The 17,517-nt window shown below is 39.3% G+C and overlaps 2 protein-coding genes across 4 annotated transcripts; both read right to left on the bottom strand.

Annotated features, from left to right (window-relative positions):
• Positions 1 to 90: 90 nt before the first annotated feature.
• Positions 91 to 7,636, bottom strand: LOC101479669 (dynein regulatory complex subunit 4). Of its 2 annotated transcripts, XM_024800590.2 has the most exons (12): positions 7,544 to 7,636; positions 7,149 to 7,244; positions 6,001 to 6,198; positions 5,034 to 5,228; positions 3,148 to 3,202; positions 2,829 to 3,031; positions 2,370 to 2,525; positions 2,159 to 2,239; positions 1,871 to 2,080; positions 1,032 to 1,097; positions 821 to 951; positions 91 to 528 (listed from the first exon to the last, which is right to left on the bottom strand). In XM_024800590.2, exons 1-11 carry the CDS (start codon positions 7,544 to 7,546, stop codon positions 865 to 867), a joined length of 1,350 nt encoding a protein of 449 aa, XP_024656358.1. In that variant the 5' UTR covers positions 7,547 to 7,636; the 3' UTR covers positions 91 to 528; positions 821 to 864. The 2 variants fall into 2 exon arrangements, with proteins under 2 accessions (XP_024656358.1, XP_012772392.2); XM_012916938.4 differs by lacking the exon at positions 91 to 528 and having other exon boundaries at positions 702 to 951.
• A 2,839-nt stretch (positions 7,637 to 10,475) lies between these two features.
• LOC101479954 (transcription factor E2F5) lies at positions 10,476 to 16,758 on the bottom strand. 2 transcript variants are annotated; one of them, XM_012916932.2, is made up of 10 exons: positions 16,520 to 16,758; positions 15,929 to 16,092; positions 13,831 to 13,940; positions 13,564 to 13,719; positions 12,580 to 12,623; positions 12,347 to 12,411; positions 12,035 to 12,245; positions 11,555 to 11,602; positions 11,426 to 11,470; positions 10,476 to 11,292 (listed from the first exon to the last, which is right to left on the bottom strand). In XM_012916932.2, exons 2-10 carry the CDS (start codon positions 16,085 to 16,087, stop codon positions 11,207 to 11,209), a joined length of 924 nt encoding a protein of 307 aa, XP_012772386.1. In that variant the 5' UTR covers positions 16,088 to 16,092; positions 16,520 to 16,758; the 3' UTR covers positions 10,476 to 11,206. The 2 variants fall into 2 exon arrangements, with proteins under 2 accessions (XP_012772386.1, XP_012772387.1); XM_012916933.2 differs by having other exon boundaries at positions 15,929 to 16,095.
• Positions 16,759 to 17,517: the final 759 nt, after the last annotated feature.

A 17,517-nucleotide genomic window follows, 5' to 3' on the forward strand; every position in this document is an offset into this window, starting at 1 on the left:
GTGGTTCGTTACTGGTCAATATTAGAGCTACTACTTCCTTGTACGGAGGCCATTTTGGGCCTTACGTAACACTAGGCAGGCTCACACACCCAATCTGGATGGAAGAGGATAAACAAGGAAAGTACCAAAACATTTACTGGAAGAGGCCTGAGTGACACTGCCACATGATATAGCTTAGCAATCTGGCAATGTAGGAATAACAGTGGTTAAATACTGCAGGTGGGTGTTGATAAGAAACGGGTGCACCAGCGGAAGTCTTGGGTAACTACGCCCACTTCTGGGAGGAGTCTCGCTCCCATGACAAAGAGCGTCAGACCGAGCAAACAAGGAGAGAAAGAGTGAAGCCAGACCAACATCTGTGACCATGACGTCTGAGACACAACGATGAATTATGTGAATAGCGCCACCTATTGACTGTCATTAAAAACACCTGACAAATGACCAATGAAGTATCTTCATCTTTCAGTTGCTCCCTTTAGAGACGACATACTGGACAAAGGATGTCAAATATGGAGATGACACGCAGGCCTAAAGGAGAAAGGCCACAGAGAAATTCATGGAGGTCATGAAGGAGGACATGCTGAGGGTTGGTGTGACAGAGGATGCTACAGATAGAGGCATGACATACCCTTTAGTCTAAAACAACACACAACACAACTCTTTTCCCCCCCCCCCCCCCCCCCCAGGATTAAGAGATCCCATTTTAAATTTTGATTTATATTTCTTTACTACTTAAAGTCATATGAGCATTAAAGGTAGATTACAGAAAAGATGTAAATGAAATAATAGTGTTCCAGTCTTTGCGATCTTTGCTTCTCACTTTAATCCAAGTGCTGCTCCACATTTTTACCATGAGGATTCCTCTCATTGGGAATTACAAAGGAGCTCTTCCACAGGAACACCAAGAGCCTTTGCCTTTACCTCAGTGTGCAGCAGCAAATGCTTGCGGACCTGCAGGATACAAAGTTTCACTGTGCTTATTGTTATGAAATACATTAAAAGTAATTTCAGGAAACAAATAGACAACTAACCATGGAAATTTGATTTATTTTGTGCTGTAGGGTCTTGATGGCAGTATTTTTGGAGTCAATATGTGCCTGCAAGCAAAAACATTAGGAGTTTCTTTAATGTTCTTATAAAAACATGACACTTCCAGAAATATACTTAAAAATATACACTCACAGGCCACTTTGTTGGTAACGCCTTGCTAATATCAAATAAATAAATGGCCTGTATTTATATAGCGCTTTACTAGTCCCTAAGGACCCCAAAGCGCATACCAGGATGAACCTTTTGCCTTCAGAGCTTTTTCTCCTATTTCTTTGTGGCACAGATTCAACAAGGTGCTGAAAACACTCCTCACAGATTTTTGGTCCCGTGATTGCTGTACATTCATAATGTGACTCTCCCGTTCCACCACACCCCAAAGGTGCTTTATTGGATTGCGATCTGGTGACTGTGGCGGTTATTTGACTCCACTGAACTCATTGCCATGTTCCAGAAACCAGTTTGAGATAATCTGAGCTTTGTGACATGGTGTGTTATTCTGCTGGGCGCAACCATCAAAAGATGGGTACACCGTGATCATAATGGGGCGGATACAGTCAGCAACAATACTCCGGTAGGCTGCGGTGTTTAAATGATGCTCAGTTGGTCCTGACGGGTCAAGAAAATCCCCCCACCACACACACACAAACACACCATTACCTCACCACCAGCTTGCTACCATGTCACTGGCTCATTAGATATTTGCGTAAATACACAGTTGAACTAGTGTATCTAACAAAGTGGCCAGTAAGTGTATATAAAATTAGTGTAAAGGTTTAGATGACTGCTGAAGAAGAGACATGAAGTAGATGTACAACACTACCTCAGTTTTCTTTATGACCCTGCTGAGGGCTGTTTGGTCCATGTTGGAGGCTGAAAGCACCGCACTGAGCTGAGCCTCCGTCTCCTCCAGGCTCTCTGTCAGAGCCTGCAGCTTCTTTTCCACCGCCATGTTCTCTATGTCTCCATTATGCTGCGCCTTCTCAACAATCTCAGTGAAAGCCTTGCGAAGTTCATCCCTTTCCAGTTGGAGCTGTGCAGCAAACACACAAAAACATTCACATAAAACGTGTGCAACTACACATGAATGGAGCTGATTGTTAGTTTTTACCTCGCTGAATTTCTGTTCCAACACCTCATGCTCTGCTTTCAGATCTTTCAGCTTTTTTCTTTTGATGTTTCCAATTGCATCCTGTCAAAAGCAGTGCACAGAAATTATGCTCATACTGGGCTACAGCGATGCTGCACACCAACGAAGATGCTGGTAAAAGCAAGAGAAACTGTCCAACAGTAAACTCTGTGAAAAAAGGTGCCAAAAGAACCTTATTTCCTGAGTAATGTCTCAGTTTCTTGGCAATTTCATCGTTTTCTTCCTTGATCTTTGAGATAAGCTCAGCAAGATGTTTGTTCTCCTTCAAAACAGTTACCACCTCCAGTTTCATGCTCTTTTGTTTCTTCTTTGCTTCATTAATTTCTCCCTGGAAAATTCAAATAAAACATTGCATGTGAAAATAAGACATATCTGGGTCAAAGCTAGTGGAAAAACTGTTCAGCAACAATAAATAATAAAATTTCAGTCACCATTTCAAATTTGGAGGCTTTTGTTTTGCATTTTCCAGAATATCAAAACAATTATTAATTCACTCGGTTTAAAGATACCCTCTAATGGTTCTGCTATTTCATAGATAAACCGTTCTAAAAATTATAAGCTGTAGTCACAAGCAGAAGACTGATCAGTAGTGAGTTATAGGTTTAAACAAAGCTTGTGTTTGTGATCGCACCTTGAGTTCAGTAAGCGTGTCCGTGTCCGTTTTCATGATAATGACAAATTCCTCAGCGCTGCGGTAGGTTTCATCGTGATCTTGTTTAAGAGCAGCGATGTGGCTGTTCCAGTGGTTTTCGCTATCGCTGATCTCACTTTTCCAGATGTTGTCCAGATCTTGTTTTAGCGCCTGCACTTTCATCTCAAACGACGCTGTAATTTCTGCCCCAGCCGTAACACAAAAGGATGGCTCCTGTTCAGTGCTTGACAACGTGAAGCGATGAATTCAACTCAGAATGCGGTTTTTATTTTTGGGTTGTGTTTTTGTTGTTTTTTACCTGCAAGCTGTTTCTCCAGGTGGTCGCTTCTTGTGGTCAGTTCTTCACCATGTTTCTGTTAAGATAACAACCAGTTAGGAGTGTTTATTCTTGTAAGCTGAAGTATATCAGGGTCAGACGTGCAGAGCTATGTAATACAGTACTGAGGTGCAACAACAGATAACAGCTATGCCCACGGTTAAACCACAGTGAGAATTTTACACTAATTAATCAGCCTTAAAAGACCACAAGAACAAATTTGTGGTCAAGTTCTTACAGCTCATGGAAGCCACACTTTATGAATTCACATACTTGTGATTCTTTTTTGTTTGAGGATCAATTTTGACCAAATTTTTCTCTTTTGATAAACATTAGTGATTTTTCCCCTTATCTCGTTTATTTATTTACCCACTGTCTCTGTTTGTACTTTGCCTTCTAGTCCATCTTATTCTTAGGTTATGTTCTAGTTTAGTCCTTGTTCTCCCCACAACAGGAGGAAGTATACAATCCATACTGTTTGTCTGTGCTTGTAAGCAGTCTAGCATGCACAGTATCCAAGATATCATTTTTAGATAAATGATATCTTGGAAACCAATAACAGCTGAAGCTGATTTCATTTTGATGAAAACCAGGTCAAGGTCATGGCACATTTATGAAAATCAGTAAAAACTTTGTATTATCTACAGTTTTTTGTGGATTATCAAACTTCACAACATGATACTTGGTATTGGGGGACATGAGTACGTGTTAGCAACCAAGGTCAAAGTTGACCCTGGAAAAAAAAATCAAGAAACCATAATCTATCATATGAAAGGGCACGTAGAGAGGTGTACGACACGCACTTTTTTTAATACGACACCCTACGACATCACAATGACACCATAAAGTTTTGCAAAATCAAAATATCTCAAGTTCTTACAGCTCATAGAGCCAAAGATTTCAACTGATTCATATGGGTAAAGATCATAAAGTACACTATTTTAGTATTTAATGGTTCAAGGTCATGGGTCAAAGCAGGCTGATGTCAGCAAGTTGTAATTAAAAAAAAAATCACAAAAAATTAAGGTTTCATATCCTTTCATTATTTGTCTGTATATTTATTGTGGTAGTCTCCCCTTGTCCTTTGTCACGTGCTCACTCTGTTCTATGTAACTGTCACAGGTTCCTAGTAAGTTCCTGGTTTCTACCTAGTCTGAGTTTTCTTGTATTTCATTTCCAGTGAGTTCACCAATAAAGATCCTAACAATGTTTCACAATAAAAGCATTGTTAAAAAATGCTATGCTTTTGGACACTGGTTTAGCTCGGTGGTTGAGCAGCGACCACATACCGCAAAGCCAAATGCAGTGGTGTGTGAATTAAGCCATCCGTCCAGGTTCTACCCTCTTCTGTGTCCAAGTCATGGGAGTAACAGTCTAAGCAGAGATGGCCACACCTTCCTCTCCACAGCCACTTCCTCCAGCTCCTCTGAGGTGTTCCAAGGCCAGCCATGAGATGTGATCTCTCCAGCGAGTGCTCTCTCCGCTCAGCAGGACATGCCCCAAACACCTAACTTATGTCAGAAGCCTGAACCACCCCACCTGGTTTCTTTTGATGTAGAGGGGCAGCAGCTCTACTCTGAGCACCTCCTGAATGACTGAGGCCCTCACCCTCTCTCTAATGCTGAGATCAGACATCCTTCAGAGGATGCTCATTTACCACTGCTTGTGTCCACAGTCTCAGTGTTTCGGTCATTTCTCACAGCTTGTGGTCGTGGGTGTGGGTGGAAGCAAAAATCTACTTAAATACAGAAACATGAAGGATTTTTTCCTCAAAAGTGGAACAAGTGGCAGAGTATCTTTCTAGAGCACCCCGGCAACACTACGAATATGATTAAGGTAAAGGGAAATGTATGTTTTGTACTACAAACCAGTTCAAGTTCCTTCTTGGTGTGTTTAAAGTTGATCTCTTGGATGTCTACCCGCGTAATTGTCTTACGAAGCTCTTCCTCTAGGTGCTCTTGCTCTTTCTCCATCAGTTCATTGGACGCCAAAGAATCTGCATTCAGTTCAGCGATATCATTCAGGTGTTCATGCTGGAGGTGCTTGATCTTCTGCTTGTACACCTGGTGGGAAAAACAATCACATGTGAGCGTTCATATGGAAATCCAGTATTCCTAAAACACGTTGCCTTGCAGTTGGTATCATCCACCATCTTTTAGCCCTAACCCAAACCCCTGGCTTGGTACCTATTCAAGTTAGATCAGCGGTCTCCAACCCCTGGGCCACGGACCGGCCATGAGAGTTGAGGCTCGGGTGTGAAATTTATGGTTTTCAGGGTTTTTATCATTTTTTATCGTTAATTTTTTATCGTTTCTATCATTTTTGGTACCGGTACTGGTTTTATTTTGTTGTATTTATCCACGACACCTTAAAGGCCGGTCCGTGAAAATATTGTCGGATATAAACCAGTCCGTGGGGCAAAAAAGGTTGGCGACCGCTGAGTTATATTATAATCTCTGGCCAAACCTCATAGACAATTTAATATTAACACCACAGCCCTCTCGGTTACCCATCTTTATATTTTATGCTAGCGGCATAGAAAATAAAGACATTTGTACCTTAAATTTATCAGTAGCCATTAATAAGCAAATGTCCATAAACAGATTCCTACATATATCCTAGAATAACCTGTAAACACTGAACCACATATCCTGGTTTTACTAAAAACCTTAAAATATTAGCATAAGAAACTTGTCCTGATTTAGGTTTCTTGAAATGTTTTACTAAATTTAAGAACACGATTTGGGACTTCAGCATCACCTGACTCCATCTGACCAGCCTTCAAAATGGAAGAGCTATCTATTTTTTAATATTCTAAAATCAGTAAAATCTTACCTTAACGTCTAATTGGTGACGGGCCTCATTTTCTTCTACATCCTTTTCTACCTTTTGCAGCTCAGAGTCAACCTCCTTCTGTTTTCTAACTGTGATTTCCCAAAAGCTGTGGATCTTGTCCCTCTCCAACTGAAAGTAGTTTCTCTCTTCCCGCTCTCTATCCAGTTCCTCTCGAAGACGCATAATGTGCTCCTCCAGCTTAAAAACAGAAAGATGTGACTGTAGTTTTTATGTGCTCGACAAACCAAATGACTGCAACATATTGTCACTTTTTTTCACGCTTTAGGAGAGTCTGAGAAAATCACTCTCCAATTTCCATACACTCATCATGGGCATCAATATCATGGTAATTTGGTGATTTCTTTCTTGCTTTTCTCTAACCTACAAAGGATCAAAAGTTTACATACCAGCTCAAATATATACACATACAGTCCCATAAGTCTTATAAGTGATCCTACATGTTCTACAATGTATCTTAACTTGATAAGGCCAAGGCCCATTAACTTGGAGGAGTGTGGATTAGAAAAAATCCCAAATTAATTCAAACTTGCACACACACACACACACACACACACACACACACACACACACACACACACAATCTTGGTTTTGTTTTTTTTGTTGTTTTTCTAATTCATTAAAGATATAGCGTGTACAATCATTCCACCCTGGAGAAACAGCAGTTCAAAGAAATCTTTAAAAGCCCCAAAATGCTATAACATCCATGTCCATGACGAGTACATGTAAACTTTTACCATATCCATGTTTTGTTTTTGTTGTTTTTGCTTCTTTTTTTTTTGGTACTTCCATGGATTTATGCATCTTAAAAGTCTTCAGGGAAAGCTTGGCACATTACAAAGTTAGAAAAAAATCTGAATTGCATTATCTGCATCATGACGCCTTTTTGCAGGCAGGGAGGCTCTAATTAAAATATTCCAACGGAGTGTTTACAGAGCTTGATCTGTATTAGGAGCCAAGATATGTCAATCTCACTTGCATTGAGTGTTATTTAAATGTTGTGCCTCAGCTTTATGTGTTACCCCTCTCAATGCACAGATCACTTTGAACAGGTTCCTATTTGCTTCCTCCTGACTTAAAATACACATTCATACACATTCAGACACATTCTATCACTCTTCAGCTCTGACCTGCTCCTTGGACATCTCATCCTTGGTGAGGCCATTTATCAGCGTGGGGGTCCTTGGATTTGCTGGTTTTTTATCTGCACTTTTCTTTTTGGGTGGCTGGGGGGGAAAGAGTCAGCACAGCTGTTTAAAGTTAAAACTGCTTTCTGGTTAGCAACCAATGACTGCATAAAAGATAAAAGTATATATGTATCGATCCATGTATCCATTTATATTTATAAAAGAAAAGGTTTTCTATAGTCATTGGTGGTAACCTTGAGTGTGTTTTTTAATTAGCAATGAGAAGTATACAAAAGTAAGCTACATTTATACACACGCCCAGCTACTAGCGGCATAAAAAATAAAGCTGGTCATTTACTACAGATAAAGCACTTGTTTCTTAATTATTTAATGCTCACCATCTTGTACGCTGCTCAAATTACGCGAAGAAGTGTTCGGTTTGTTGCGAAAAGAGCAGCACACTCAGTAAGTACTAGTGTTGTTATAGCAACATAAACACAAACCTGCTGAGGAGGCGGAATCTACAGACGGAAAACCAATCAAATGGGACAGGAAGGGTTCTTCAAGCAGGATGATTGGTTAACAATTATCAGGAAATTCTACTGAGTCTGTTGCACACAAAACAGGCACATACTCACAAGCACTAAACAAGGAAAAAAAATGAACATCAGCGTTTACGAGTGTGCGTATCTTTCATTAAATATTTCAGTGCTTTTAAAGCCGGTGATAGAGCTTCAGGTTTTAATGCAGTTCTTTTCATGTAACCAGTGAAATCAACTTATTAGAAGTTAAGGTGGGTAACTGGAGGGGATTCACAACTGCTGCGGAGTGTTGACGTCCTACTAGAAAGGTTTTAGCATGCTTTTCAGCAGAAAGGAAGAGACTATTATCACTCCTGATCCAGTCACCTATGGGAATAGAGCCGATAATACTTTTTAAAAAAACCCTCCAAAAGTCCTTTAAAAATATGCCATATATTCTCCACTGCAACCACTGAACATCCAAGGTATGGACATTGAGGCTGTGGACAGCTACAGGTACCTTGGTGTTCATCTGAACAATAGACTGGACTGGACTCATAACTCAGACGCCCTCTACAGGAAAGGGCAGAGCAGGCTGTACCTGCTGCGGAGACTCAGGTCGTTTGGAGTGGAGGGCCCACTCCTGAAGACCTTCTATGACTCTGTTGTGGCTTCTGCTATCTTTTATGGCGTGGTCTGCTGGGGCGGCAGCATCTCTGCTGGGGACAGGAAGAGACTGAACAGGGTGATCCGAAGGGCCAGCTCTGTTCTAGGATGCCCTCTGGACCCAGTGGAGGTGGTGAGTGACAGGAGAACGGCGGCTAAGCTGTCATCCCTGATGGACAACATCTCCCACCCCATGCAGCAGACTGTGACAGCACTGAGCAGCTCCTTCAGTGGGAGACTGCGGCACCCACGGTGTGGGACGGAGAGATTTCGCAGGTCTTTCCTCCCCACTGCTGTCAGACTCCATAATAAAGACTTTAACTGATCAAGCACACACATCCATACATATGCAATAATACTAAGTGCAATAATCCTTTCTGTCATCGTTGTATTTTTACTCAGTTGTATATAGTATTTGTATTTGTATTCTATTTTTATCTTATTGTATATTTATTTTATTTTATTCTACTGTATATAGTATTTTATTTTATTCTATTCTGTACAGTTGTGTACTGTATTTATTCTTATTGTATTCTAATTTTTGCCTCATAACTTTTGCACTGTCCACTTCCTGCTGTGACAAAACAAATTTCCCACGTGTGGGACTAATAAAGGTTATCTTATCTTATCTTATCTTATATGAACCAAGTATTAAAGATAAGTTTATATTCTGCTCCTGCTTATTTTGGGGGAAAGATTTATCCTTTTACCCTGCCAGATAATTTCCTTAAAAGCAAATTGATCTGATGGGCATAAGTGCTGCCAACTGATAGTTGAGCTGGCCTTTGAAAATAGAATATTTAGAAATTTAACCACACAATTTGTTTAGAAAGTGAAACAGTATTGACAAGAAATAGTAAGCAAAGGTTAAGTGCTAAATCAACAGTGTTTTGCTAATAGCATGGCTCTACTGAGGCCACTTTGGTCCAGACTAAAATATTAAACTCTGCTTAGATTGTGATGAGAGTATGCAGATCTTTCATTGTCCCCAGTAAATTAGATGTCTCAGTGCAGGTTATCCCATCTGCTCCCATCAAGATTCATAAAGCTTTATCACTAAACACATACAAGAGGAACAGCATTCCCATCAGTTTCAGTTGTTCTTCTAGGCTAATAGGCAAATGTTGGCATACCAGTATTTAATAAACATATACCTGTTTAACTTCAAAATATTAGGACACCAACATTTAGCTCAAAGCACTGCCATGTCATGGATGTATTTAGAGAAAGTACAGTATCAGAGATGTGAGTGTAGTTGTACAGCTTTAGGCCTGTTATTCACACGTTTGGTATGATGCAGGTATTTTAAAATCAAGCGATATCGTAAACTAATACTTTAGACCTGAGTAAAATTTCATCTGAGCGACATTTCACACATATTGTAATCTGAGGCTATAGTTCATGGTTGTCTGGAGCAGTAGTTCTCCAGACTTTCTGAAGTTGTTTCAAAATGTTCCTTTGGCTGCTATTCCACTCATTTTCAGAATATTTGCTTTTGCTTGTTTGTTAAATCACACCAGCCTATGAAAGACAATAAAGGCACCCTGTGTTAGATGCTTTTGGGGGCTTTTCTTTAGTTGGCGCTACAATTTTTTTTTTTTTAAAAGATAACAATTTCACAGACATAAAAAAAAATTGTATTTTTGCACAGAGGTGATTCTCAAAGAACTATTAGCTGAAGACTCGTATCTTTGCAGTATGTTCTTAAAAAATGAGTAAAAAGTGGACAAGTGGAGGTGAACATAAATAAGAGGCATTAATAATAATATTTAAAAACAAACAAACACTATCTACAGCATCTGAAAGCCCTGTCATTAAGAAAAAGGAAAAAAATTCAGGATAGACCTGACAGATGAATCTAGAGCTTCAGTTGATTGACCTACTGATCTACTAATCAGGAATAGTTTTAATGACATATTAAGGAAGGGAAACGGGAAGAAAAGGCTGAGGGATGTCAAACTGTCCAAGAACTAGACCAGAAATCAGTCAATCAATTAGCAAAAGGATGTAAGGAGTGATGCATCCAAAGTTGACATTTGTGGTTCAAATCAATATGTATGGCGATTAGAAAAGAAATACAATAGTGAAAGTTTTCAGTCATCGAAATAGGTGGAGGCTCCGTCATGGTTTGGGACCACATTTCAGAAAATACAAAGAAACTTTTTGCATAATTTTATTGTTGTTATGTCTTAAAAGTTAAATACAAATCATTATTTAAAAAGGGAATATTCACTTTTGAACATAGGGCTGAGTTCCAGATAAAACACTGGGTACACTTACACCCATCTAAAAAGCTTATCCAAATCATGGTCACAGGTCCCAGCAAGGCGAGAGGTAGTCAATCATCAGGCCAACACAGAGACAGGTTTAACACTCACACTTATAATAGTGGCTAATTTAGCCAGTTAATCTAGGCACCAGTCACCAGTTAACCTAGCATATCTTTGGACTGTGGGAGACATCAGCATACCCAGAAAAAACCCACGCCCCACACAAAAGGCTGGAATTAAATTCAAACCCAGGACCTTCCTGTTGTGAGTCAACAGGGCTAACTGCTGTGACTCTAGGCCACCTGTTGTGCTTTTACATGGAGCCTAAAATTCTGGTAGTAACTGGTTTAAAAGCTGAAATGCTTGACAGTTCAATCAGAATACAAATACTTTAACTCTGAGTGTGCTCTTTCTGTCCATGCCCTTGGTGTTTGCTTCCAAATTCAAACTCTTGGACACTTTACAGCAACAGCACTGAAAACACCATAAATATGGATCTTCAGGAAGCTCAAAAAGAATGCTGCATGTTCGCCAAGGTCCCACGGTTCTGATTAAATGCATTTCATCACAAACCAGTGTTTAAAATCCCACCCAATTAAAAACATTAGCTCATGTAACCACAGGCTTTGAGCATGGGGATGTCAAAGAGGTCGCAGATGCCTTCTCTCTCGTCCAGATCACAGGTGTAATCTTGTTTAGATGAGGGATGGAGACAAGAGGAGCAGAGGAGAAAAAACTGTTAGGCAGATGTAAACGTGTAATTACCACATTCAATATGCAATAATCGTTAATCACTTTATAAAGATGAATAAAGTGTACTTACCTTCAGAGGACAAGAGCTTTGTGATTAGATTTGTATTTAATATTCCTACAAAAAGAAAAACAAACCAGACATCAATTTACAATAAAATTAGCTGACTTTAGTGTTTTTAAGAGCGAAGACCGGCACTACCTCTGGGCGGCTCTGTTTGGTCCTGGCGTTGGTTCGATGGATCCGGCGCTGGAAAAAATATTTTTTGAACAAACTGTGAGCATGACAATGTAGATACGTTAAATGTAAAGCCTGCGTAAGCATGAAAGAAGGAACAGCCTGTCAAACATTAGTCACACAGTTTATTTAACTAAGCATTACATCCACTTTTTCATGTTTGAATATTATGTGCTTTTTTTAAATTAACTGATTCCAGTCACATGGGGGAAAAGAGTGAAGACTGTGGCACGATCGAAAGTGGTTGCTTCAAACACCAAGTCTGCCACCACGCAGGGTCAGCTATCATCATCAACATCATCCACAGCAGTTTGTTGCCTTTTAAAAGTTTAAAAGTTAAAAAACTGTTGGATGAATATTAAAAGGCGTGGAACTTATAAAATGAAGGGTTTATTAGTTTTCATTTCTCTTTCAGTGGTGTATCCAGGAAAGATAACGACTCACTTTTGGATTCATCAGTTTTGTTACTGACTTTACTGTTTTCTTCTCGCCAGGCAGACAGAGCTAAGCTGGCGCTCTGTAAAATTTCTTCTGCTGGTGGGACTGGAAGTACAACAGGAGCAGAGCTGACGGAGCATTTGTTTAGGAGGACGACATCTATGGGACCTCTGGCGCTTTTCAGATGGATCTGGTACCTTGCCGGGCAGTTCTGGACCTGTACAAAGGAGACGCAAGCACACATAAATCACCCCCGTCTGAATTAAGGGCAGCAGCGGGAGTATAAACTACAGTCGCTTTCAGTGATGCAGAACTTACAGCTTTGGGAATGGGGACATCTAGCTGTGTGCCAGGTGGTGCTTGCACTGCTAAAAGTGTGTGGCCTGAGAAGAAACAAGATGCAGACAAGTCAAAACACGATTTATATGTATTTATTCCAAAGAGCAGAAAGCACCATCTCAGGCTTACTGACTCTCTACTTTATTTTTTTTATCTATATAAAAATATACTGAAAAAAGAGTAATTGCTGGAAAAGAGGGATTATACATCACCACAAAAGCAGTTGCAGATATCTTCATGATTCACATATGTCAGAGTTGATCTGAGTTAAGGTTCAACTTAAAATATTTTGCTATTCAGAAAAGAGATGTGATGGATTGTTGCACAGCATTTTCTGTAACGGCACAAATGCAAATGCAGCGTATCTGTCACAGAAACACATTAAATCTCATCAAATCTGCTAAAAATGATATCCAATATCTCATTTTCAGTTAAAGCTGGAAGCATAAAACATTTAGTACAAATACACATAATTCTGTTCCTACGTTGTGGTAAACAGAAGTAAACACATACATGCCCACGGACTATACTACAACTTTGATGTTTTTATTACAACATGCTGACATCAGCTTGCCTTTTGGAAATCCTCAGTAATGACATGGGTATTGTTTTCATAGATCATTTGCACTGCTGTCAGGATTGTTAATATGGAAATCTAATGTAGTATATTAATCATATTTGTGTGATTGTGAAGTCATATAATGGTTTACTGAAAAAATTATGTTTTAAAGAGCTCAAAAAACAAAGTGCTTACGCACCTCAATGACTAATATATTGCCCCTAAAGTTTGGAGATGATTCGATGGAACCTAAAACTTTTTCCTAAATCGGGTGACCCTGACCTTTGACCTTGAAGCATTCAATGCTTAAATGATGTATTTTATTGTCTTTACCCAAATGATTGGAGCAGAATTGGCTGAAATCTTTGGCTTCTGTGAGCTGTGAGAACTTCCATCCTTCCACGATCTATTACTTGATATGGTTTCACAAAAAGTTTTAACTTCATTTTCACATTTGGTGTGTCCTTCACCTCAACCCTGTTTTTACCTAAATGAAATCAGCATTTAAAAAAAGATACCTTGAAAACTAAAGGCTAGGCTGTAAACAAACAAACAGAAGCAATTACATACTCCCAACCTTCTAGGGGGAAAATTATGACTGAGCAATGAATTCAACAGTTATTAGAGAAAAGGATATTTTCTGCAATCTTCTGTTATATTCTTGATGCTCTGTTCGACCCAGAGTTTCTGCTGGTCCAAAACACATTCCATTTGCTCCAAGCCCTTCACGTCAGACTTTAACTCCACCAGCCTGTTGGCTAATAGCTGTGTATTCTCTCCCAATGTGTGGCCTCTTATTCGTGGGGAAAATAAAAGAGAACATGTTAACTTTTACTATTATTTATGTTTTGCCTCATATTCTTGACATATGTGCATGCACACAAGAGAAGAGTTAAAAACTCACATCCACTTTACGTTGCTCTTGGATATTTTCATAATCAGGCCGATGCCCTCCAGTACATTTGTGATGTCGTAGATTCGCCTCTTCTGTCCAACAGCCAGAGCCCTGACCGCCTGAAACAACAGGGAAAAAAGATGCTTTTTCTACCCCAGCCTCCGTGTCTGACACACACACACACACAGCAGTTATTCAAAGACAATGCATCAGGCCTACACTAACACCCCAGATGTGCTCCAGTTCTGTACTGTCAGCTGGTCTCCTTAGGAGTCAAAGTTGATCATCTGCCTCCGTCTCACTCTTTCTCTTCACACTAGTCTGCATGTACTCCTTCTTAGTTTTTACACTCACAATGTTAACAAAATCGAGCTGCTGTTCTTGTGGGGTTTAATGCACTTATTTATTTCCTGAAGCAAAAGCTTTTGCTTAACAAATGAAGTGTAATTTTTAAATGTATGCCAAAATGTAGCCAGAACAATCCATGGACTTTAAATCAGAGAAAACATCTTAAAGAACTTTAAAGAAATCGAACCCTAAACCCACACATGGGGAAAGGACAGCCCGAGGCCCCACAGATCATGCCAAATAAGGGCTGCCGCATGCTAAAACACAAACAAAACAAAGCCCAAAAATTAAAATAAATAAATAAATACGTGCTTAGGAATCTCAAGATGCAGTGTGTTTTTATTGCTATTTAACTTGGCTTCAATCCAGTTTGCTTCATTAGTGACAGATCTAGTGGTGTATATCAAAAAAATGGCAACAAACAGACTAATTTAAATGTTTATTTAGCATGTTAGATGAATGATGTAATGTTTGCATTCTAACCTGTAACAATGTGTCAATTCAGTTATGCAGTGTGTGGTCCTTCACTTACTTTAGCAAAGCTAGTATGGCTCTCTTAATTTAATATATACGAAGCAGAAGATCTGCATTACAGTAACCAGATGATGATAGTATGTATTAAAGTGTGACCGGTCGCCCCCTTGTGAGCCTTGAAGGTACTGCAATTTAGTTACAATATGTCTGTGAAGGTTCTCAGTCATCTTCTTCTTTAGGTTGCTTGAAGATGTTTCACCTCTCATCCGAGAAGTTTCTTCAGTTCTAGGGTAAAAAGGTGGAGAGTCCCAGATTTAAACCCTGTGGGTGTATCCCCCCAAGGAGGGACAAAAGGACCCCCTGATGATCCTCTACCTAATCACATGAGCCAAGGTGTGAAAGCGGGTGTGGGTGACAATCAGCCACGGTTTCGGGTGGGCTCATTGTGAAACCTGGCCCCACCCCATCATGTGATTTCCTGAGGTCAGATGGCCCAGGATGTGAGTGGCCGTTAAGGCATCTGGGACGGGATCTCAAAACTGGATTATAGATGGCAGACAGTTGGTATCGTAAGCCACCGCCTCTGTTCAAAGATAGTCGCTCACAGTGGACATCAAGTATTTATTTATAATAAATACTTTCTTCTTTTTTTTAATCAGTTAACTGAAATTATTCTTATAAGATTTTAAAAATATAATGATATATTAATCTAAAATTGAAAAAGTCTATAACCTACAGGACAAGAGTCATTCTATCCCAAATCATCACATGTAAAGTAAAACATGCAGAACATCTTTAACTTTAAATTTTTCGTCACAAAAATGGAGAAAATGCTGTTTTCATGCTAAATTCATCCTGGATTGAAAAAATATCAAGTTGCAAAGAAATAGCATAATCGGAATAAAACAAAATCAAAAGTATCCAGATGACTTAGAGAATAATTTTATTAAATATGCACATTTTTCGATTTTGAGACCCACTGTGTTTACATTTAAAAAGTAAACTGAAGTATTTACTGTGCTCCCTTCATTTATGTACTCTGTGTTCCTAAACCTCTTGATGAAGGATCAGGTCAACCAGTAAATCCTCTGAGGACCAAAATGAAGTAATGAAAACACAAAGGAAAACTAGGCCACGGAGGCCTGAAGTTTAAAAATGGCAGGCATACAGTATAAAGTAGCACAAATCTAAAGTTTCAAAGCTATAAAATACTGTACAACACACACGTATAATTTGATGCAACATGCTGGCCTAGGTGTTTACTGTATTGTGTGGGCTCACTTACGTCTCTCAGGTCCAGCTCGCCGCTTTTAGACTCTTGCAGTAACTGGACAAACTTCGTGGTGAGCACATGAAGACTCCTCTGACTCCTCTTGTATTTGGGGTGTTGTTCTGGCATGCTGGTGTCTTCGTCCGGGCTGTGTGGGCTATCTTCAGGATCCATAGCTGCTGCTGCTGGGCAGGAACACAAAACAAATGAACCCGAGATGGGGCCTCTCCGATCTTTGAATGAGCCCGCCTCACACAGCTGCAGAGTTCCCTTCGAAATAAAATATTCTCAGTGTTTTCTGTGTATGCTCTCTGCCGTTGCTTTGTCGGGTTTTCAGGTATATCTGTCTAATAAGCGCTTTGGCTAATCAATAATGTCGAGCTCTTTAGATTTACATTCACCTTCACCATAAGTGCTACCTGGGGCTGATTTATTATGAAAACACTGTATCGGAAATGCAAAAAGATGTTTAGCTTTTCACTCGAAAGTAGCTGTTTAGGAGGTTTAGTTTATCCTGCAAACTGGTAAAAGCCTTTAGTTTTTCTAAAGATCACTTCCACACGAACACAAAAAGCGACGAGCGTAAGACAAAACAATTGTGTTTACCTTGATGGCTGGAGGAAGTAGCAGCGTAGAGTCGCTAACGTTAGCAAGCCCAACAACGACAGCCGATTTCAGTGTTTAAACTGAGACAAAGGTTTTGGCGGACAAGTAAATATATCCGTTCTTAACCTCTAATGTAAACACAGTATTTACATGGTAAACAGCACCGCGCTAACTCTACTAACAGTCCACTCCCAACTGTTTAGGCGCGGAGCTTTCCGGTAGCTGCATTTACCTGCCTTCACAATAAAACCTAACCATTCGACCAACCAAAATAAAATCAACTCACATTAAAATATCAGTCTGGTCGGACATCCAAAACCTGTGAATCACTGACAAAAATAGGTTTTCTGCGACTTTATCCTCGTGTGAAAAAGAGTGTAAAAATTAGATTTTTTTTGTTTTTGTTTTCAAAAACGTGTTTTCATTTAGCAAATTTCTTTATTTTCATTTAAAGATAAAATTTACAAGCAACACAGCAACAATGTGGACATTACGCTAGCAGAATGGAAAAGATGTCTGTAACATTTCATGGAAAATAAGCACATAATAAGCAACAATAAGTGAACGTTTGCTGAATATCAATTTATTTAAATCTTTAAAATTTTATTTTATATTGAGTAAAGCATATGAAAACTTATCATCTATGCATATTAATGTGCTATATATGCGCGACATGCTGCACACAATTCATCACAAGCCTGTAAATGATTTATCTTTAAATCTGCAGCAAAATCATATATAGAGGTTATAGATAATTATTAAGTACTGTAAAGTAATGTTTATACTTGCTGTTGCTTTATTAAAGGTATGTTGACAAGAAGAAAAATTATTGTAGTCAAACGATCTTTATACATATGTGCTGTAAGTAATATGATCATATGATAAAAAGATATTCTCAGTAATTTAAAGACTTATTTAAAAAAACCTGTGACAAAGATTCTGAAGTGGTTGTTTAAAGTGGCTGCAGACGGGTGCAAACCCAATCGTTGTCACACTCC

The sequence above is a fragment of the Maylandia zebra genome, linkage group LG1 (genome assembly GCF_041146795.1).
Source record: "Maylandia zebra isolate NMK-2024a linkage group LG1, Mzebra_GT3a, whole genome shotgun sequence".
Taxonomy (NCBI): Eukaryota; Metazoa; Chordata; class Actinopteri; order Cichliformes; family Cichlidae; genus Maylandia; species Maylandia zebra.

Coding starts and splice junctions, on each gene's coding strand:
- LOC101479954 (XM_012916932.2), bottom strand. CDS start 16,087: ATGGATCCTGAAGATAGCCCACACAGCCCGGACGAAGACACCAGCATG. Junction 12,412..12,579: donor TATCTGCAACTGCTTTTGTG/GTGATGTATAAT, acceptor GTTTCTTCTCAG/GCCACACACTTTTAGCAGTG. Junction 12,246..12,346: donor ATGTCCCCATTCCCAAAGCT/GTAAGTTCTGCA, acceptor TCCTTTGTACAG/GTCCAGAACTGCCCGGCAAG.
- LOC101479669 (XM_024800590.2), bottom strand. Junction 3,032..3,147: donor CCTGGAGAAACAGCTTGCAG/GTAAAAAACAAC, acceptor CGGCTGGGGCAG/AAATTACAGCGTCGTTTGAG. Junction 2,526..2,828: donor ACACGCTTACTGAACTCAAG/GTGCGATCACAA, acceptor TGAATTTTCCAG/GGAGAAATTAATGAAGCAAA.